The sequence below is a fragment of the Urocitellus parryii genome, chromosome 2, assembly GCF_045843805.1.
Source record: "Urocitellus parryii isolate mUroPar1 chromosome 2, mUroPar1.hap1, whole genome shotgun sequence".
Lineage (NCBI taxonomy): Eukaryota > Metazoa > Chordata > Mammalia > Rodentia > Sciuridae > Urocitellus > Urocitellus parryii.
Genome location: NC_135532.1, coordinates 36,656,834 through 36,679,695, shown reverse-complemented (window position 1 = coordinate 36,679,695; position 22,862 = coordinate 36,656,834). Strand labels below are relative to the sequence as shown.

General features: G+C 44.1%; 1 protein-coding gene across 1 annotated transcript in view; it reads left to right on the top strand.

Moving 5' to 3' along the window:
* Window positions 1–2,107: 2,107 nt before the first annotated feature.
* Window positions 2,108–22,862, top strand: part of Fam124a (family with sequence similarity 124 member A) — a 53,965-nt gene continuing 33,210 nt past the window's right edge. The window contains exons 1-2 of the mRNA XM_026393706.2: window positions 2,108–2,212; window positions 10,464–10,495. Of these exons, the coding sequence (XP_026249491.2) occupies window positions 2,145–2,212; window positions 10,464–10,495 (100 nt within the window). The 5' untranslated portion in view covers window positions 2,108–2,144. The remainder of the gene's footprint in view (window positions 2,213–10,463; window positions 10,496–22,862) is intronic.

Sequence of the window (22,862 nt, the reverse complement as noted above, 5' to 3'; positions counted from 1 at the left end):
TTATGAGAAAGAGTAGAGCAGAATGCTTCAATGGAGGATAATCAAGAAGGATTCTCTGATGAGGGGCCATCTGAACAGAGCCCTGAGGGAAATGTGGAGGGAGTCTGGCAGAAAATCTGGGAGAAAGTGTTCCAGGGAGAAGGAACAAAAGTGCAAAAGTCCTGAGGCAGAGAGGGCTCAAACAAATATCCCTTCCTTGAGAGAACTTTCTCTGACACTCAATTTAAATTCTGTTCCCTCTTGTTTGGTTAATAATCATTGAATGAATTGATAACTTTAAAATGATTATTGATGCCGTCCATTATCCATAATGTTCTTTGCCATTTTGAGAATTTTCTTTTAGGAATCAGTGCATGGGGATGGGGGAGTACCATCTGAAGAACTGTTCCTTTATTTCAGCCAATGAGCACCACTCAAATATCATCTACATGTTTCTGGTTTTAGGTACAAGGAATTTAGCTCAGTAAGGCCTATATAGATTTGGGGTTGGGATACTAACCTGTGCTTTTTCCTGATGATGAGATTGCATTTCTATTCTGTTTTTGTTCATTAGATTTCTCTTTTGTGTAATTTATCTGAAATAAGAATCAGGAGGAGGTGGGGCTGGGGTTGTGGCTCAGTGGTAGAGCACTCGCCTCACACGTGTGGGACCCTGGGTTTGATCCTCAGCACCACATAAAAATAACTGATATTGTGTGCAACTACAACTAAAAAATAAATATTAAAAGAAAGAATTAGGAAGAGGTGACATTTCTGTAGATAAGTAGGAAAGAAGAGTAGAAGAGAAGGAGAAAGGAAGGGGAAAGAGACTACATTCCTTTTTGAGGTATCACTCATCACCTTGGGCAACCCTGCTTTGCAAGTTGAGGGGGCGAATGCACACAGCTTGTGCTGCCTGTGGCTGGTGCTTGGTGTGCACAGGAGCCATGCTAAGTGTTCTACAGACACTATCCCATGTCACTCACCAATAGAGATACAGGGTAGACAGTAATAACTCTATCTTCCAGATGAGGCAGTTAAGACTCAAAGATGTTAAATAGCTTGCCTTAGAATAAAGAAGTGAGCGTCTTCCAATGGCTTGGATAGGGCTTCCAGAATTAAATCACAGTTGTTCAGGATGCCACTTTCAACCACTCCACCAATTTGCCTCCACCTCAGCTGAGAGAAGGTGATCCTGAACCCAGGATCCGGTGGAGGGGCCACTTCTCAACATCCATTATCCTCTTGCTGCAACAACCCCTGAATGCAGGTCCATCCAGTGCTCTTTACTCTTATTTTTAAAGGTACTTTTTAATAACAAAGGAATTCAGGACACCTACTATAAGCTGGCAAGTTGCGTGGTGAGAAGCCACTCAGACCCGCGATGAGAAAGGTGATAATAATTCAGCGTTGACAATTCTGAAGCAACTAAAAGAAAACACCCAGGTGTTTGAACTGGTCCCAAAAACCAACAGATCCCTCCCCACTTTCACCTTGCAGTCGAGAATTTCTCCCTGCTGTGCAGCGCCAGGTTTGGAGAACCTCAGGCAAACCCTTGTACTCAGGATTCCGTACAGTGGGCACCAGGTACACCCGTGCCCCATCTCCCTCAAAGGGTCACAAACCACAAAGGAGCACATGCGCCCAGCACACACACGGGCATGTGCAACTGTAAATATGCACCACACCTCAGCCCATAAAGACACGCGCCCTGACACTTCTTCCCACTCGAGCGCACGCACCACACACAAGCAAGCGAAACACTAGGGCTCACACGCGCTCGTGCACACGCGCGAATCCCATGCACATGCGTGCATCCCATGCAAAGGAGCTCACCCTCGTTCACACGCACCCATCCTGACACACTCGCCCCGTACCACCCTCGCGCGCGCGCAGATCTCCAAGTGCACACGCGCACACCCTCGCGCTCACCGGTGCACCCCGCGCACACGCGCTCGCCCGGCAAAGCAGCGAGGGGCGGGGCGGGCGCGGCCGCTGGTGCCCGGCCGGGCGCTGCCGGGAGAGGGCGCGGCGCGGGGACGGCGGCTAGAGCCGGAGTTGTTTGCGCGAGCCGGGCTGCGCGTCGCTCCAAGGGAGCCGGGTCGGCTCGAGCCGGGCTGCGCTGGGCTGTGCGGCCTGGAGGGAGCGCGGCCAGGTGGCGCGCCATGGACGCGAAGGTGGGCGGCGGCGGCGAGGAGGAGGAGAACGTGGACTCTGGCGCCGAGACCGGAGGGTGAGCCGCGTGGGGCCGGGCCGCGGGCGGGGGCGTTTTCTGAGTTGTGGTGGCTCTTGGGCGGCCTGGGACCCCCCTGATCCCCAGGGCGGAGCCGGCGCCTCAGAGCGGGGACAGAGGCGCAGTACCGCGTCCCCGGGAATACCCTAGGGGCTGGAGCGGAGGGACGGGGGACCGCTAGCCCCTCCGGGTCATCCCAGGGAGCAGAGCCTCCGGGTCCTCGGCTGCCCGGGGGACAGGACGGGTCCCATCTCGGGGGGGGGAGGAAAGTGGAAGGACCCAAGGGTAATCCCATCCCAGTCCCACTTGTCCTCCGCCATCACGTGAGTGTTAGGCCGATGCAGTGTCCCCTTAGCATCGTCGTTAGAGACTAAAGATAAGCTTGCACTTGTCTCAGCCTTTGGTGAGGACTTTGCTCCTGTAGCTCCGGAGCCCCCGGGAGTCCCGCTGTGAGGATGGGGACCTCAGGAAGAGGGTGGGACGCCTGACAGGCATGGAAGTCTTTCAAAAGTCAGCTGAGACGATGGCATTTCTCACTTTATGACTTTAGTGTGGGACTTTATTCTATGCTAATGGGGCTGCCTCCTCGACTTGCGCCAGCCTCGCACCCCGAACTTCCTCTCCCCTCAGGCCACCTGTCTCAGACTGAAACGCTCGCCTTGAGTACCGGCCGGATGGAAGCGAGGCTGTTATCTGGCCCTGCTTGTTTAAAAAGAAAGAAAAAAAAAAGTCCTATTCGCTTCAACAAACTCGAATAATTAGCGCGAACCTTTGGAGACTAATTAGTCCTTTCCCGACAGCACTGTTTTCCTGAGTGGGACAAAAAGCCAAATGTCTTTTCGAAGATGAATGTCCTTGTAAAGGCCTCCACCCAGCCCCTATCTCTAGAGGATTTTCTCGCGCAGAGTCAGCGCAAAGTGCAGGATGCAAGTGCTGACCCGGGAGGAAGGGGTGTCTTTTCCTATCCGGAGTAACCCTGGAAGAGGGCAAGAGCTGCCCAGACTACCGAAAGCCACATTCCTGAAAGGTCACAGAGGTTTCAAGCTAATCTCAGGGTTTGGCAACCTTGTGAGGGCAGGAAGAGTGTCCAGGCCCAAAATGGACTGGGGATTCTAACCTGACCCCCACACAGTCCTTCCTGCTGTCAACCCCACCCTTCCTTGCAGCCTCCATCACCACCCCTACCCCAGATCAGGGACTTTACACTTACTCTGCAGTAGGCTTTCCTGTTATCCTAATTTGGGATCATATCTGGTGGAGTAACCCAATTACTTGTCCTTGCACTTTATATATATGGCATTTATTGACTGACTTTATTTATTCATTTATGTAGTGGTGCTAGGGATCAAATTGAGAGCCTTGCTATGCTAGGCAAGCCCTCCACCATTGAGCCACAACCACATCTCCAGCATTTATTTATCAATTTTAATAGAAGAATCTGGGCTTCCCCCACCCCTGGACCTTGACTGGAAGACACAGAGAGAGATGAACCTGCTACTTTGTAGCTGAGTTAAACAAAGTTCATTAGTTTTCAATTTTACCTAAAACAGACCTTGAAAAAGTTTCTAAGGGCTCTGCCTTAGAGAAGGGAGAGAAAGCCCTGACCCAGGGGGTGACATCACCCCAGACACTGGGCATCAGCCTGACAGCTGCCAGAACTCCTGGGAGGGTCACATTGATCATGCTGACACCAGAGCTTCTGTTCTCTGCCTCTATTACTACAAAGGGTGGCTGTAACAGGACAAAATTGTTTAAAGCATTCTTACTGCATTGCTAGCATCCTTCAGATAAAATAGCATGGTAAATAATATAATTTCAATGCATGCTCAATAGTTTTGTATTTGCCATATATTCCTACATCTCCTGTGGAAACTGAGTATAAAGTGCATAGAAAGTACACAGTAAATGTTTGCCATCATTATTTTTTAATATTTATTTTTTAGCTTAGTTGGACACAATACCTTTATTTTATTTATTTTTATGTGGTGCTGAGAATCGAACCCAGGTCCTTACATGTGCTAGGCGAGCACTCTACCGCTGAGCCACAACCCCAGCCTCCTCATTATTATTTTTAAAACAAGTTTTATCTTGTCTCTCTCCCAAACTTTTATGACTATTCTATCAAGTACAAGAATTTAATGTGCCCACTAAGCTATCCTCTCCCTAGCCTTGTTTCTCTGCAAGTCCTTTGCACCTGCACCTAGCCACATGTGTCAGGCTTTTCTGATGCCTTTCCTTTATCAAACTGTCCTCCCTGCCAGCTGTGTCCTTTCCACCTGGCATGCCTGTCCACCTGACGAAACTCTATCCTTGTTTTAAGACACAGCTCAAGTGACACATCCACTATGGCAGTGATCCTTAATTTGAGGTCCACAAATTGCTCCAAGCATGTAAAAAATAATGCACTTTACAAATTTTTATGAAAAGTTAGTTTTTATCTGATTCTCTAGGTAGTCTGTGATCCCTTCCAAATCAAGTTTGGGCACAGTATGAGATGTTTCATGGTCAACTCGGGCCTGAGGTCTTGATAGCCAAGTTAACATGATGAGTCCACAGTGTGGGTAGAGCTTCATCTGGAGCTCAAGGAAGAGCTGCATGGTGACATCACCTTTGGGAACTGTCTACCAAACACTGGACTTGAAGCCCTAGGAGAGATTAAGTCAACTCAAGGTCAGCGGGAACATCACTTAGCATTTAGTAAGTGCCACCTACTGTTCTGAGCCTCTAAGTGTTTCATTGGCTCATTGACTCCTGTGACAACTCAGTGCCACGGGTGGTCTTTTTTAAGACCAGCCTTGAGAAACCACAGTGTTTAAATGTCAGATAAAGGAGAAGGAGCTGAAAGGAGCCTGGGAAAGGATCGTCACAAAATAAAAGGATGTGATATCTTAAAAGTCAAGGGCAGTTTAAGTTTGGAGGGAAAGAAGGAGAGAGCAGCTGTGCTGCTGAGAAACTATTCAAGATGTGAAGTGTCTTTGGATTAATGGAGATAACGGTGGGGTGGTAGAGGCAGAAGCCAGAGTAGAGTGGCCCCAGAATGGAGGCGAAGGTGAGGAAGAGGTGACAGCTAGAGGGGCATAGAGAGGCTGTAGAGGAGGGGAGAGTCAGGCGAGGGGAGTTGTGTTCCTCAACACAGGTCCTGACTGGGCGACTGTTGTGGTTTCTGGAGGCTGGTCGAAAACGACCCGCTGCACCAAGTTGTTAAGCAATTCAAACAACTGACAGAGGGATTCCGTCCAAAGGGAAAGTATAAAGACATAGGAGGAGAGATGCTCTTGTGTAACGTAAGCTTTCTGAAGAGGAGGAGGCAGGCAGACTTCAGACCACAGGTGGATGGATGGGCCTCGGATCAAAGCAGAGGGAGGGAAGGGAAGGTGGGGTTTCCAGTCATTGTAAATGCAACCCCCCCACACACAACACACACATACCTTACATACAGGATGACGGAGATTTGAGATTGTTCAGGCAGGGTTGAGGGAGGACCGGTTGAGATGAGTGATTGTATATTTACAGAGACAGGAGTGGATTTGCTGTCCCCCACCTTCATCCCCTGGCTGTGCTCAATGAAACCTAGGGGTCAGACAGAGAAAGCTGGGGCTGTTCAGGATCATCACAGATTGGGTACAGGGACATTGTTGCTAGGTAGCTGAGAACAAAACGGGAACAACAGACTTTAGGGTATTGTCTAAGAGAATGGTCAGTCCTGTTTATCAGATCAAAGAGACAGTTCCAAGAAACTTTGTGAGTCTCACTGACAGTGACTGTGGTCACTTTGAAAATTAATTTGCAAGAGCACCTGCCGTATTCCAACCCTAGCTCCTCTACTTAGGAATCATGGAACCTGGAGCAGTTAACTTCATCTCTCTGTGTTCTCAGTTTCCCACTCTGTGCAGTGGGGGCATTGATGAGACCTCCTTCACTGGGTGGTTGTGAGGATTAAATGAGTGTGTACACTGAAAACCCTAAGGGGCTGGGGATATGGCTCAAGCGGTAGCGCGCTCTCCTGGCATGCGTGCGGCCTGGGTTCGATCCTCAGCACCACATACCAACAAAGACGTTGTGTCCACCGAGAACTAAAAAATAAATATTAAAAAAATTTAAAAAAAAGAAAACCCTAAGAACAATGCCTGGAATAAGTCAATCTCAGTCCATGATTCTTTCTTATTCTATCATTATTATTAACACAAAGAATATGCCAATTGGTAAAACTAGAATCTTATGTATGTAATAATGGTGAACTTAAGACTGTAGGTTCTTTATACTCATCTCAGTAGACATTCCGATACTTTTAAATATATACCTTAAGCAATTTGATCATCATTCAGAACATTCAACAGACTGCAGGGCATGCCTCACTATCATCATTAATACTGTTTTACAGATGGGGACACAGACCCTCAGAAGGCACATGGCTCTCTAGTGACCTGAATTGAAGCCTGGGTCTCTAGCGTGCTTGCCACCTAGTGACTTTGCCTGTTAAGGAAGCTGTTTGAACGGTTTTAACTAATTTTTGTTTTCTGTTCATTTTCTTTTGCTTGGAAGGCTGCCTTTGCCACCTGACCCACCTAATCCAGGCCAAGACTAAAAGCCAACACTAGTCTTCTTTTGTGGTGATTGATGTCACTTTGAAACTCCCATTTTTCCAAACCCACCTGAAAGCAAGTCTTGTGCGTCTGTGTTCTTTCTGTTTGAAAGAACTGGCACACCAGCTGCAGACGGTGTAAGCCAGCTTTAGAAACAGAATCCCTTAATCAAGGGACAGGCAGTTCCTTGTAAATCCAAATAAAAGTCAATGCTTTCTGATGACTTTCATTAGTCAGGGCTCCGGGATTTGCCCTGGAAGCTGCTTTTTCACATGTGACCTGACCCAGTGGATTATATTCATTCAGGAGTTTGGTCTCACGTTAATGGACTTCCACTTCTGTGTCAGCTGTCACTGAGCTTCTGACCCATGGCAAGGTCATACCATGCCCTGCCTTTTTGGTGGCCTTCAACTCATACTTCACTGTGACTTAAGAGAGTTTTAAAAAATCCATCAGTTGAGAGTTTAAACAGGTGAATGAGAAAAAAATTTGGTGGAATAAATTTTAAAATGAGAAAGCTCTTATGCCATAATTTTTCTGGAAAAGAGAATTTAGGAAGATATCATTTTATAAAATTAACATATGTTTAAATTGGCAAGTAGACTGCTAACAGAGATAAGCTACCATAAGTACAGAAAGTCTTTACATATATTGTCTACACATATAATTATATTTTTTTAAAAAAAAATTAAGGAACTACATCTTAACTTTTTATTATTGGCACAGATATTAAATATTTGGAAATGCATCTCTGTATATGTTAGGTATGAGAGACTATGTACTAAAATTTGTATTATTGTACTTATGTGTATCATATGTTCAGAAATTTCTTAAAATTCATGAACTCATCTTTCATGCTTCATTCTGGCAAGCTTGAATGTCATAGGCAGAGCTAGTCAGGTGAATTCTCATGATGTAAGAACAATATACAAATCTCAAGGCAGGTACCCAACGGCTCTTCCTTCCCACCCTAAAATGTTGAAGAGTACAAGTCCTGACCAGATATCTGGTTGTTCCCTGAATTTATTTGAATCTGTTTATGCACACAATGATTGTAAGCTTTACAGTTCATCTTTCCCTGGCAGTATTTCCAGTAAATGATCTGTTGGGGTTATTTGGAATATTAAAAGCTCTGGAAGTATTCATATCTGGACTTAGTCTGTTTTCCCACTCATGCTAATTCTAAGGATAAGAAAAGAAATGTAAAGCTATAGTCATAAATATCACTCTGTGCTTTATAAAAGTGAACAATCAGGAACAATCATATAGCCAATAAAAGGGAAATGGTTGAATGAATTATAGAGCATCACTTCCTCTAAAATGATAATTATAGGAGCTATGTAGCAGCATGGTAGGGTGGTGTTGATTGAAAAGAGCAGTTCAAAATTGTATCTCCATCATTGTGGAAACTGTACAAATTTCATCAACTTAGGATCAGAGGCTGGAGAGCAGCATGAGGATTCAGGGACTCTTTCCCATTTGCTTTGTTTTGATAGTGGACAGGCATGGAAGTTGGGCTGCGGAGCTGGGCCGAGACCATCACCATGGAGTGAGGGTTTGTGTTTTAACTCTCAAACTTGAATTTGATCCAGTGAAAGACACCATCAGATTTGTGCTTTGCAAAGATTGGCTGCTGTATGGGGTAGGGATCGAGCAGACGAATGACTGTTGAAGACTGACCAGTTGGCAGGCCTAACCCAAGCAGTACCCTTTATCCTGAGAGGTGGGGGGGGGATTCTTAGAGGGGCATCAGTTACGCTAGCACCGGTCCTAAAATACTACCATTGCACTTTAAGATTCTTGAACTACGTTTCCAGTGTAAATTTCATTCTGCATACATATCCATCTGTACGCAGATCTTTAAAACGTCTGCATATGTGAATCCCATCTGCTTCAGGAGTATTTGGAAAATCCTAGCTGAAATGACTGACACATTTTTAATACAAGAGAAATAGTAATATTGCACATTCTTGTTATATGTTGTATTTGGATAGTCATGAAATTTCTTTAAAGTCTGGCCATCTTAAGATGATCGTATTGCAACAGAATGGTTTTGCTGTTGCATCTACTACAGGGGGTGTTTTGGTGGGCATTCACGGCATTTCTCCATAGTTCCATTTCTAAGTATTGTCTTAAAGTTTATTTATGCCCTGCCTGGCTCCAGAAAGTGTCAGTGCTGGGGTTACATATGCTAGATTTCAGGAGGTTGCTTATCACTGATGCTTTCATCCCCCCTTAGCAGGCATGTCGCCATTCCCTAGCCAAACCATCCTACTTCCCAGCTCATCCCTTGCTACCTACCCTGCACCCTGAGTCCAAACCCTTATCAGTTCTCACTTCCTGCCTCCTTACAAATAGTACCTCTTTTGCTTTTCAGTTAACCAATTAAAAACTGAATTAGATATGTGCAAAGGCAGTTTGTAATATGTACAGGGATATGCAAATGATAGAAGTTGTTATTCTTTCCAGTTTTAAAATTCAATGACTCTATGACTACTAAAATATTTCATTTGAAAGAGAAAACCACATGCTGTTTTTCTCTCATTTGGTTCCTCTGCAATAAATCAGTGCATTTGGTCTGAGAGATGCAGGTTATTTTAACCAGTAAGAGGCATGCTTCTTGTGATTTTTTTTTCTTTTTCTTTAAGTTTTGTATGTACTTTCTTAATGTGGTAAGAAGCTCAGTGGAAGGAAAATTGGATGATTCAGAAAGGCAACATGAGACCAAGGAAATAAAAGGAGTGTATATCTATAAAATTAAACATAATTAAGCAGTTTATTTGCATAACTATGTCCCCTATCTACCCGGGCAGAATAAATCCCTATGCGCTTAAGTGATTAATTTCCTACCGAGAATAACTATGGGGCACTGGGGGGGAGAAAAGAAATAGCTTCTACACCAAATTCCTTTCCAGAGAGGGAAGTCTTAACAACCACGCAAGTAGGGCAGAAATTTAGCAGAGATTAAGCAAGGCAGATCCTTGGCCGGATTCCCATTCTCATAACGGCTCAATGCCAGCCGCAGGTTTTTCAGCATAAAATCCAAATGGGCCATTCACAGAGCCCTAACCCTGCTTTTTCGCTCCCCTACCATAGCCTACATCCCGTTACTCTAATATCCAGCAGGATTTCTTCTCAGTGGAACTGGAATCCATGGAAGCATCCCCCGTGTCTTTGGTTCTGTGGGCAAATTAGCAGCCAAGGTTCTGTCCCCTCCCATAGAGATCCTTGGCTGACATCGGCAAATAAACACTCCCCATGGTGTGGTGGAACATTTAAAGGTGCTTATCTGCAGTGGGTTAGTCTTTGGGGAGGCGTGAATCTGTTGAAAACTTTGGGCCTTTCTCTTCAGCAAAACAAACCACTTGAAAATTTGCCAGCAAATTAAGAGAGTCCCATAGTCTCATCAGAGGAATCCACAGAGCCTATAGGAAGGACCCCCCCACCCCCGTTGCCCCATTTCTCAAGTGCCTTCAAATTTTTGCTTTCAAATTCAGACATAACTATAGTTTGCACAGAATGAACCTCAGCACGGTAGTTTTCTAGTGGTGACATTTCTTTACCAGTCAAATGCTGTCCCCACTGTTTCAACTTGTAGCTTGAAGAAGTCACGCAGATCAACAAAAATGACGTGTATTCCTATTAATACGGAGCTCTTTGTGTTTCAGGTCTGACTACAGCCACCTGTCCTCCACCAGCAGTAAGTATTTTTAAATGTCTTTCCGCGTTGTGTTTACAGTCTCCCTCGGGGTCAATGCCACAGGGGACATCTATGTACTGTATGTTGAATCGGAAGTAGTGATCAACAAAGGGGTCCTGGACAAAGAACAATATGGGAACCTCGGACCCTGAGACTGGAGGCTTTTCCTGGAGAATTTGATCAGACCTTGTTTTCAGTACCAGATAGGCCCCTCCTGCGCCTGCAGAAACTCAGATTGAAGGATGTGCCCCAGGCTTGACCAGCTGCTTTCAGATGCTTCTAGGAACACCTTCCCAGAGCAGCCTTAACTCAGCCATTGGGCCCCCTCCATCCAGTGCCGCATCTTGTTCCCACAGGCTAACAGGAAACTCAGAGCACAGCCACTGCGCCCTTTGGTCTGTTCTACCTCATCTCTGGGCAAATGTCTTCCCTTGTATTTCTGCCTCTGTAGGCAAATGTCACTGTCTCCTAATGTGGAAGAAATGTCCACCTCTGACACAAATCCTGCTAGTGTGTTAACACCACCATCACAGACTCTCATTAGGCAATTTAGCTCTCATTCCTCCACTTAAATGTGGCTAAAAAGAATGTAGATATTTCTACCAAACCATCTTTCTGTATTTGTAACTCTTATATTACAAGTGAACATTATATGTGGTTAAAAAAAGATACGAAATATGCTTATAAAGATGCTCTGAACATTTTTTTTAAAGTGTTTATACTTAATATTAAAATACAAGTAAATGTATTCATGATACATGATGGCTGGTGTCTATAAAGAATTTATAGAGATTTTAAAACCACTATATCAAAGCCATTCAGATCAATTCAACCCTTACTTTAAAATTAAAAAAAAAATAAAATTTGCAATAAGAGCCTTGATTTTTTTTTTTAAATCAGTAAATACTGAATTGTTCTGCCCTATCTCACTATCCTGTTAAAACTCTTAATTCTAAACAGTTCCCCAGTGGAGAGACACTTAATTGGATTATTCTATTTATTGATGTTCTGGCTTAGTTTCCCTTTGCAATAAGGGACTAGGGGAAAGCTGCATGTCTAGAATTGTAATTTAGTGTCAAATTATATTTAGTTATTAGTATAACTGCAGTGAGCAATTTCTGATCATTTTTAGCCAACCAGAGACCCAACGTTGCCCCATAGTTATTAAGAACCATTAGTAATCATGAAAATAATGCTCCAGTGATTTGCACTCATCCCCCCGGAGCTTTTCTATTCCTGAAACCAGAGGCAGCCTCTTGAACTCTGTCTCCCTGCCGCCATTTTCATTCCACTTAGTTTGGCCCAGAGGCTACATTTCTTTAAGAATGATTTTTCTAAAACACTTGCATGAAGCCTTTGCTCAGTTCAAAGCTCTCAAATCAGTCCTCTGGGTCACAACAAAGCACCTCCCTAGTCAGCGAAACTGGTAATTTGGTTTGGGATGTTTTCTTCTCAGTTATTTTAATTGCAGTCTGCGTTGGAAATTCTCTTAGTACAGCTGGGATCAATACCCTGTTATTGCTCTTCCTTTCTCCTTTAAATATTGTAGTTCTGCCTCACTCTTCAGAGATGAGACTTCTTGGTGAGTGTACATGTGTGAGTGTGTGTGTGTGTTCTGGTTGGGAAATGTGTTTGGTTACAAGTGCAAAGAAAAAAATGGTTAAGCACGTAGGGATTTGTTTTCCTCTATCATTTAAGAAAAAAAGCCCAGAGGAGGCAAGTGCAGGTCTGATGTAGGAGTTCCTCCAGTCATTCTGCTACACCACTCTCAGCTTTGGGCTTCCATCCTCAGGGTTGCCTCAGAGTTACAATAAGGCTGCCTGCACCATAGCCATTACATCCTTTTCTCAGCAAGAAGAAAGAAAAAGGAAGATCAGAGGGCACTTGCTGGCTGGGTCATCCTTTTTTTTTCTTTTTCTTTTTTTTTTTTTTGTACTGAGGATTGAACATAGGGGCTCACTGAGCCACATGTTTTGTATTTTATTTAGAGACAGGGTCTCACTGAGTTGCTCAGCACCTTGCTGTTGCTGAGGTTGGCTTTGAATCCCAAATCCTCCTGCCTCAGCCTCCTGAGCCGCTGGGATTACAGGTGTGAGCCACTGTTCCCAGCTGGGTCATTTTTAAGGAGTCTTTCAAAGACTCTACCCAGCAGTTACTTTTATCTCTTTGGACTAGATGTTGGTTACGTATTTATCTCTAGTTACAAGGGGTTCTGGACAGCATTGTTTTCTTTGACTACATTGCTATCCCTAATGCATTTCGGGTAGTAAAGAAGGAGAGTGGATACTGATGGGTCTTGCCTGCATCAGCACCCAGCTAGGAGCATAAATCCTGCCCCTACCCGCATGCAGGAGAAGGCCCTTTGAGCAGTCAGTGGAATATAACAGAGTAAACTTTATGAAAAGAAAAGAAAAAAAAAAGTTTAAGTCAGGAGTCTTCAATCCACCCTTAAAAAAAAAAAAAAAAGTATTTTCCAAGTAGATTGTTAAAATAACATTTTTCAGCTGGGTACGGTGGTGCAGGACTATAATCCCAGCAGCTCGAGAGGCTGAGGGAGGAGGATTGAAAGTTCAAAACCAGCCTCAGCAAAAGCGAGATGCTAAGCAACTCAGTGAGACCTTGTCTCTAAATAAAATACAAAATAGGCTGGGGATGTGGCTCAGTGGTGGAGTGCTCCTGAGTTCAATCCCCGATTCCAAAAATAAACAAATAAATAACATTTTTCCACAAACTGTATATGATCATACTCAAGGAGCTAAGAGGAGAGAAGGGTGATAAGTTTTTTGTTTGATCTGAAGCACCATTGCTAGGCCACTCTTCTGTGTGGCCAGCAGGGTTGAGGGCTGCCCTGCAGACCCCATCTGTTGGTCCAGGAGCAACGCACCTGCACCTCATTGTCTTTCCACCTCCATGGTCAGCCTCTCTCGATGGAACGGCCTGTTTCTGAATGACTCCTGGTTCCTGGTTGGGACTTAGGCATCGTGCTGATCATTTCATATTAGAAAATGGGCTGACTTGCCTGCGTCTGTGAGGGGTCCTTACTCAACATTCCTTCACCTGTTTGTCATAAGCTCATAGGAGCTTCCTGGGCTCGCCAGCCTCAGTACCGAGCTTGATGCCTGTTTTTCTGCAACTGGGTTTTCATTACCAGGCATGACCTTGAGAGCTGCCTGCAAAGAACACCAGTCACTCTATTTGGTTCTTTTCCTTCAAAATGCGGGGGGTGGGGCTGCCTTTTCATGCTGCTTGTCTTGATAGGAACAAAAGAAAGGTCATCTCTAAGGGAGAGGTACAGAAGAGTGGTGTGGTGACTTGTTATAAGTCTTCGTGCCTCATGAAAAATAGAAAGAAGACCAGTAGAACAGAGGAAAGGGACCAGGGGAGGGAGGAAGACAGGGAAAGGGGAGGTACGGGGGGATGATGTGGGCTAGATCATATTATTATATGTGTTCATATATAAAGATGTAACAACTAATCCCATGATTATGTATAACTATAAATAGAACAGTAAAAAAATATGGAAAACAGGTAAGTTCTAGTTCTGTTCAACCACAAATTAGCTACATGCTTTCTGACCATTTACCTTCTGTCTTAGTCCATTTTCTTTTGTTATAACAAAATGCCTGAGACTGGTCACTTTATAAAGAAAAGGGGTTTATTTAGCTCACAGGTTTATCTATTTGGCTTGTCAAGGTCCTCATACGACATTACAATGAGGAAGAAATTGGGTGGTGAGAGAGGAACCCAGAGGACTGGTTGTTGCTCTTTAGTAGCAACCCACAACTGGGGAGCTAACTGAGGTGCCACAAGAACTGCATTAATCCCTTCCGAGTACAGCACCCCCAACGACCTGTTTACCTCTCAGTAGGCCTCTCCATTTAAGTCCTACCACCTCCCACATCTCCACACTGGGAACCAAGCCTCCTGCCCATGAACCCTGGGGTTTGCCCCCTATCAAGGGCAACAATAGCACTCCTTTTAGGCCTCGGTTTCCTCCTCTGTTGCATGAGGTGGTTAGACAGGATGCCCCTAAGGACCCTCCAGAAGCTCTAGAATGCTAAGTTTTGAACATCTTAGAAACTCCTCTAAAAACAGAGCGAACAAAGAAGAGAGGAGGAGGAGAGGAGGGAGCAGTCTGTACCTTTTCTCTTTGTTCTCTCTTGAATAAAAATCTGGAGGCCTCTAATGTTCATCCCTAAGTGAGGGCTGTCAAGAAGCCATCGGAGCTTTTCAACACTGTGAGCTGCCTCTGAGTCAGTAACGGTAGAGAGACTGAAGGAAGAGACAGCGCTGCTCTTTCCCCCACCCCATAAAGAAATGCCCAGGTCTAGGGCAGGAGAGGGCATGGGGTTGGTTGTGCATCATCCTCTTCCTCAGCCTCACTGATCCCAGAATCCCACTTCTACTGCCTACGTCCTCTGTCACTTGCTATCCGACTCTGGTGGGAGTGGCTGAGGGCCTTGGTTTTGTTTGGGTGAATTTTTCCCAGATACACCTGGTCCATTTGCCTTTCTCCGATTACCAGAGAGGCCAGGCTTCTCCTTTATGCCTCCTGAAAAGCTAAACATAGTGTTGGTTCCCAGGTGATCTCAGTAAGTCCCCATACTTCCTAAAATTGAGTTTAATTTATACTCTCAGACTGTTAGGTTGTTGTTCCAGAAATCTGGTGAGAAGATCATGGAGCCATACCATAATGGCACAATTTGCATTATTAAGTGATTTGAATAAAAGGGGGAACTCTTGTAAGTAGGATAAAACAAACAACGATTATGCCAGGAAAAAAATACCAAGAATGCCACATAATACTAATGAAATTCCCATCAGGTGTGATTGAATATTTCCATTTAAATAAAGATTTTAATCATACTTGAAGAATTACTCCTAGAAGATGTTGGGAGCTTAAACATTTTTAGGATCATATAATGTGTCTTAAGGATATCTAGCTCCAGAATCATGCCAATAGGGTGTCATCAAAGAATGAACTGTTTCTATCTGAGGTTTTTCTGAAGGAACCTTCTCTACTTGCCCTCCTAATTGCAGTCCTAAAACGGTTCCACCTCAAAAGTGAGGATAGTCACTAACTCTTTACCTGGCACCTTACAAACTGCTGGTGACAGCAGGAATGCCTTGTGGCTTCATGTCCTTCCTACTGTTGTGGCTGGCAGGTGGGGACCGCACAAGCTGCAGACCTCTGCAGCCAAGAACCGTGTTGCAGCCCTTAATGGCGGGCTGTGCCCTCCAGTGTTGCAGCAGACCCCAGAAGCTCACCACCGATTTCTTCCTTCTGGGTTCTTATTTCACGAATTTGAAGAATGAAACTCACACACAAAGATGAGTGTAAGTAGGCTTTGTTAAAGTGTCAATGGAAGCAGAACTCCCACAGGGTGAGAGGAGACCCAGTAGCGGTTGCCCCTGAGTGTGCTAGTCTAGGGGTTTATTTAATGCTTGGGTCAATGCTATTGGTCCAGATTGATGCTAATCAGGGTTTGGGAAAGTACTAGTGCACTTGGCTAACCCTGCAATCCCATTCAGGTCAGTTCCACTTCTACTTTCCTACCACTTGTGGGGAAGCTAGAGGTTGAGATCACTGGACCATGGATGCTCAGGGCTTCAGGGCCCATGGGTGCTATGCAGAACAGGCCTTGGCATCCACCAGTTCAGGCTGCTGCAGTTTTACAGGTTGGTGCACCCTGGCTTGCCTTGGCATGGGCTCACCCTCCCTGGGCTGGTGGGCTCCATGCAGCTGTGGCCCATGCTTGCTGCCCACACTTCAGCCCTGCTTGGTCCACCTTCCCACAGCTCCAGGACAATAACTTGGCTTCAGTACTTCTCAAAGCATAGGTGGAAGCTGGTCATGATGGTATACACCTCTAATCCCAGGTACTTGGGAGGCTGAGGCAGAAGGTTGCAAGTGCAAGACCAGCCTGGGCAACTCAGCAAGAGACTCTCAAAATACAAAGGTGTGAGTATAGCTCAGCTGCGGTGGGCCTCGGAGGATGCAATCCCCAGTACCCAGAACAAAAATACCCACAAAATGGTCAAAGATGAATCGAATGATACAGAGGGTATGTCCCAGCCTCTGGGCAACATTCTGAGAAATTCTCTGGTCTGAGGAAATTAGGGAGGAATGGCCATGGACAATGTGCTTTGCTGATTTGAGCCTGGGAATATGTCATAAACTGTGTAAAGAAAAGAACAGGAGTCCCTAAATTTGTTCTTCAGCCTGCTCAGACCTCAAATTCTTTCTCTCCTTTTTTCCATATTTTTCTTTCCCCAACTTCCTGAGCTGTCTTTCCAGGGACTCAGGCCCTGTTCCCTGCTCACATCCTCACTGCTGCCCCAGAGCTTCCATGGGCTGTAGGTCCAATGGAGTTGTACCCTATTGAATGTGCTCCTAAGTCCCTTCATGGTCGATGGTCACTCAGCTACCTTGTCTCGGGGGATAGAGATGCGGAGTCAACAGACAGACTCCAGAGCTGGTGAGAGAACTGGCTGGAGACCCAGGTCGTTGTCCAGTAGCTCAGTTTATTTTTGGAGTGCACATAACGGTTATAGGGTTTGAGTGGGACATGCCCATCAATCATACATAAGCAAGACAATATCCATAAGCCAATCATCTTCTGCCTAATGTAACCGCACTGTGAGGAAACTCTAAATATTGCTGTAATGGCGGAAAGTAATCTCGAAGGGTCTTTGGCCCTTACTGAGTCAAGGGTTTCATGCCCTGAAGCCCCTGACTCTGGGTTTCCCGACCGGGCAGTTTGGCAATGTCAATCAAAAGTGCTAAGGATGTGGTTTCACCCCATCCTGCAGGCGCTCCTGTCAGGCCTAGAGGAAGGTGGATATTTCAAGCACTTCTGAGCTGCTGGTAGCTGCTAGCTGTGACTGAAAGTTATTCCAACACCCTATGGCTTTCCTAGGATCATGATGTCTGTGAACTTCCCTTGAGGTTAGCCCCAAATAGGCCCAGCTGGTGCTCTGGGCCTCTGAACACACTCTCATCTCAAGGGAAAAGGATCAGGTGGATCACAGGTGTTTTTCAAGTTGAAAAATCCAGGCATCTCAGCTGATGGTAAGGCCCTCTAACTAGTTTGGAGCCAATATAAGGGCTTGTCAATTAATTCTTCTCTGTTGTTCCTGGGAAAACATCTCCTACCTCCTGGGGATCTCTTTTCCTGTGTGTGTATCCCTCCAATTAAATACTATCAGCTCTTTTTAATTCTCAGTTACTGTTTCAGCTCTTCTTCTTCTTCTACTGAGGCATCATGTTTTGATTTTGGCATTGACCACATTTGTACAATCCCTTAGTGTTTTGGAGAGAAACCTGAGCTCATTGTGATGTAATTTAGGAGTTTGAAAAGCAACACACTAAGCAGAATTTCATTGTGTCAAGGACACATCAAGGAATGAACTGGTTCTATGTGAGACTGTTCTGAACTCTAGAACTTATCACTGATGAGGAATATCTGAACAGATGTGATTTTCCCAAGTTCAAGAGCTAAATGCAGTCTTGGTTTAATGGAATATTTGTTATTTTGCTTCTGTTTTTATTAGAGAAGATAACTGTCGATCAGTTTTGTTCACTGTAGAGCCAGTTTTGATCATGTCCCCTGAAAAGGAAGATCAGTATTTTGGAAGAATAACAGTGGTCAGTTTAACTTTGATCCATTCATAGACGTTATAATTTTCATTTTTTCCTTCTGTGTACAATACTTTATCCCATATGTTTCTTAGAATGAATGTTATTTCAGAGTCTTATTCCATAAGATCCGGGCAAAGATCATTAATTTCTCTCTCTTTCCATTAATCTTCATGAAGAACAGTATTAACCATTGAGCTAGTTTAATTTGGTGGTTAGCGTGGAGTTGGCAATGTGCTCAGGCTTTGGGTAAACTAAAAACTCTACCTACTCCATCCGCAGCTTCACACCCCTGCTAACTGCAGACAAGTCACCAATATTTTCTAAATTAGAACATGGCCTCCTAGAGAAAGTTACTTGTTGGGGTATCTCAATTCAGCTCTTTCACTTTTTTCATCTATTTCTATTTCCTCAGTTTCCAAAAGCTTTATTAATAATACTAGTGATGTTGTTTGGCATGCTGTTATAAACCCAACAGTTGACATGAAACAAATTGAAGCATTGGAGCAATGATGTATTCATTTCCACATGGAAGAAAATCATAGGCTTCCAACTCCACAAAGTTGAGTGTGCAACTTTCAGCAAATGAGCCCCAAATAAAAAGTCTTCCCATTTGTGTCGAAGGCCATGTTATAGCACAATAATAGTGTCCACACGTAGCATTATTCCCAAAAGAGATTCAGGGTGTGCTGCACAGCTGGATTGGCTCTGAGTCATCTTGATATATGGCCATGGCTGCAAAGACAGTGGGAAACCACTAAGAGGCAGTGCACATGGACAGATCAATCTGATCTCATCCACTCTTCCCTCCAAAGTGAATACAGGATTAAAGACTTTACTCAGAAGTTTCTATTGCATTCCTTGGCCTGGGCATCTGAGATACCTACAACTGCTGTGCCTATAGCTGAGTGGGAGAGCACCCTTAGGGCTGCTTCTTCCCATGCCAGAGGACAACGGCTGCACTCCAGCTTGTCCTAACCAGGGAAAGATGAATCTGCTGGAAACAGCTCTTCCCATGACCCTACATGTTGAGGCCTTCTGCCACCAGGATGTTCCTGGACCTTCCTGTTAGGATTGGAGCTATGTAGCTTCTAGGTGACACTAACAAAAAGGTCACAGGCCTGAAAGCACCATTTGTGGCATGACTGGGTATTGCAACTACTCAAGAGGAGACTTATCTGCAGCCTCAGAACCACAGAACACAGAAATGGACTGGGTATCCCACTGGTCTCATTTTGTCAGCTGCCCAGAGAAGGTGTTCTTAGCTTAGAAGAACACATATAATTACCAAACTAGAAAATTTGCTGCTTGGAATGTGGTCCATGAGCCACCACATCATCACAGAAATGCAGAATCCCTGGTCCCACCCCTGAGCCAAATAAGTTGCATACACTGAAAGTTTAAGGAGTCCTAAGCCAGCCCATCTCCTCATTAATCAAAACTGCTCTTTAATCATCCCTGTTATATGTGGCTTATCTAAACTCCTTACAGTTAGATTCCAATTTAATACTGTAATCTATGGACTCTAGGTCCTATATAACATCTGGATGGGAATTTCTCATTTGATAAATATTTGAATTATTTTATTAATAATTTTAGAAAAAAAATTGTGTTCCGTCACTAAGCATGATTCATTTAAAACACAGAATATGTCCCTTACGTTTTGGGACTTTTGAGAAGCAGGAGGCAGTGTTACTTGTAGGATCCTGAGGGTTGCAATGAGATAAATGAAACAACTGAGGCCAAAAACATTTGTGCATTTAGACGGTTATTTGATGGTGTAGAGTCTATGTTTTTCCTGAATAGGAGCCTGAAAAGCTAGACTATATTACTCTTTGACAGTTGATAAGAAAAAAGCAATAAGCAAAGATAGGCATCAGGAAATCAAAGGGCGAGGACCATATACCACAACAGACAACCCCTTTGATGCTTTGCTACACTGACATCCGTTTCCCCAAAAAAATATGGTGTAGTCCTTCTGGCTTCAAAGATAAGTTTTAATTGTATAACTTCAACCACATAGAAGGTGTCGATTATTACCCAGGATATGAAAGAAAAATGGAGACAGACTTTCCTGACAGCATTTCCCCTGAGAAGCTGAAGTGCCACTTCAGGGACATCTGGTTTACCTGGGCCATCAGTCCCCCAAGGGAGGGAAAAAGGAGGGGCACAGAGTGAGTAGCTGCCACCACACCTGCCCTCGATGTGCCTGGTTCATTTCTTAATTTTAGAGCAACTTTTATTACTCGAGTAATACATAGTAACTATAGGTAACTATAGAAAATTCAGAAAATACAAACTGACAAAGATAAACCACTCACCCAGAAACAATCATTATTCATGATTTGGTGACTGCCTTAATAGATTTTTTTCTGAGCATCTATATACCCATAGATAGATTTATCATTACCCAGACTGGCATTACGTGCATTTTATAGTCTAACTTCCTCACCAGCTATACTACAAGCATCCTTACTGGTCAGGAAACTGACTTGTACAGCAGTGTGTGTGTGTCGTATTGTGTGTCTGCAATGTGCAGTATTCACCGGTGCCCTAGTGTAGGTCATATGGGCTCTAGTCACTCTTTCACTATTACAAAACTCTATTGCCAAGAACATCTTTGCACTGAGTCTTTGTGAACATCCTGCATTGTGAAGATAAACTCCTACAAGTGAAATTGCTGGGATAAAAAGATATGCAGTTTGTAAAGCTTCTGATATTTTCCCAAAGTGCCATTTTACTCTCACATTGATTTATTAACAAGCTAGGGTCTCATAAAAATTGTGGTTTAATGTACAAAAAGGAGGTATGTGTGTGTACATGTGTGTATGTAGACATATGTGTGTATCTCATATATATCATTTATGTATTTATATAATACACTATATGTGTGTGTGTGTGTGCATATATACAATGCTATATACAATGGACAGAATTGCTCCTTTGTGGAATATTATGAACAGGGAGATTCTCAGGCTTTGGAGATCATCAGGTTGATGTCTTTTCATTTCTCTCACTGACAGTGTGGTATTCACTTCACTCCCAGTCCCACCTCAGGCAATAGTAATGGCTATCGCAAAACCATCATTGCTCTGCACAGGCTTTATGGGAAGTGTTTCCACTCCAGCAGTTTTTATCTTTATTCAGTATCTATACTGCTGTCTTTAATGTCTGATGGGATAATAAGTTGGAAGTATTTGGGGAATATTATGCAAAAAGACAGATCATAACCACCGAGGGCCTCCAATACTCAGAATGGACTAATAATGCTAAGAGAAACCCATCGGTCTCCTTCTGCCTTTCTTTTCTCTTTCTGCATATTTATTAAACTGCTATTTTGGACAACACAATGGGTATGGAAGGGAAGGAATGTTCTATCTGTTTTCACTCCCTCTCTTATTTTTATCTCACCCTAACATCTTCTGACATTATTATGGGCTCATAAAGGTAGTGAGGTTGAGCTGTTCAACCTGTGTTTGGAAGACTGGTTTTCCCTTTTTGTAGCAAGAATAGTCACAAGAAGCCTTTGCTTTGTCTGTTATGGGGAGAATTGGGCTTTCTATGTGATTCCATAGTTCATCTGCAATTTGCCTCAGTCTGGAGCATCGTGAGGCTGAAATGTGTGAGGTCAGAGATCACCTGGACTGGATTCCAAGGTCTATGAGATGACATGTTTAAGCTGTCACCATCAGTTGGTGTCTCCAAAAGCCTCGCTCTTGCAATAAAGAGCCTTGCCATTCCATCTGTTTCGTCTGCTGTGAGTTCAAAGAAATAACTTCAGAAACTTGAAAACTGGGTTTATCTTTCCCATGGCCCCCTGAAGCAGTGGACAGTCATGTCTCTATAAGTGGAGGGTCACAGGGAGTAGAAAACTTCCCAGGAGAAGGGAAAGCTCGTGAACTATCTCTACATATCAAACTGTAACATGTGGAACTTACATTGGTATTTCTCTTTAATCTGTCCTATGAGAATGTCTTGCCCTCGCAGATAGTAAACTGCTCAAGGACAAGGTCAGGGTGTGTCTCCTACTACTTTGTGGTCCTTGGAACCTTTAGCTTGGACACCTTAGGACTGAGACAGCTGAGATATAAAGGTCGGAGCCCCAAAGTGGGAGCCGGGAGATGGTCCTTGTGTTTCCGCACAGGCTGTTGGCTAAATGGCCAACTTGGGCAAGTTGCCTGACTTCCCCTGTAAACCAGGGGCCTGAGTGAAAAGTCTCACTTTTAATTTTCTAGTCATGTCCAGTAAGCTTGCTCTTCAAATGGGCCCCAAAGTCCATATTTCCTAAGGAAACTTAGAAACAAGGATAGAAACACACACACTGCTGTACCAATCAGTTTCCTGACAGGTAAAGATCATCTTCAAATTGGCAAAGCATTTGAATATTCCACTGAATTTTAGGCCAAAAAAGTGAGTTCCCAAGTTCCGTTTCCTACATTCCTAGTTTAATCCTGGGCGAAGCCAGTGCCAGATTTCATTATTGACTTTTCTGCTCTAGCATCCAGGATATATCTTATTAGCAGAGGCATAATGTCTTTTCTTAGAACAGATGTAATAGGTAATCATTGTTTGGTCTGATTTCTCAACATCCTGCCAGAATAAATTCCTTTTTAAAATAAATCTTCATTAATTTAATTGGTAGGACCCTCCGTCTACCTCTAGAGGAAGCCCCAGAGGCCTGGAATTCCCTGATGAGCAAATCCTTGGGAGAGGATTTGGCTAACCTCC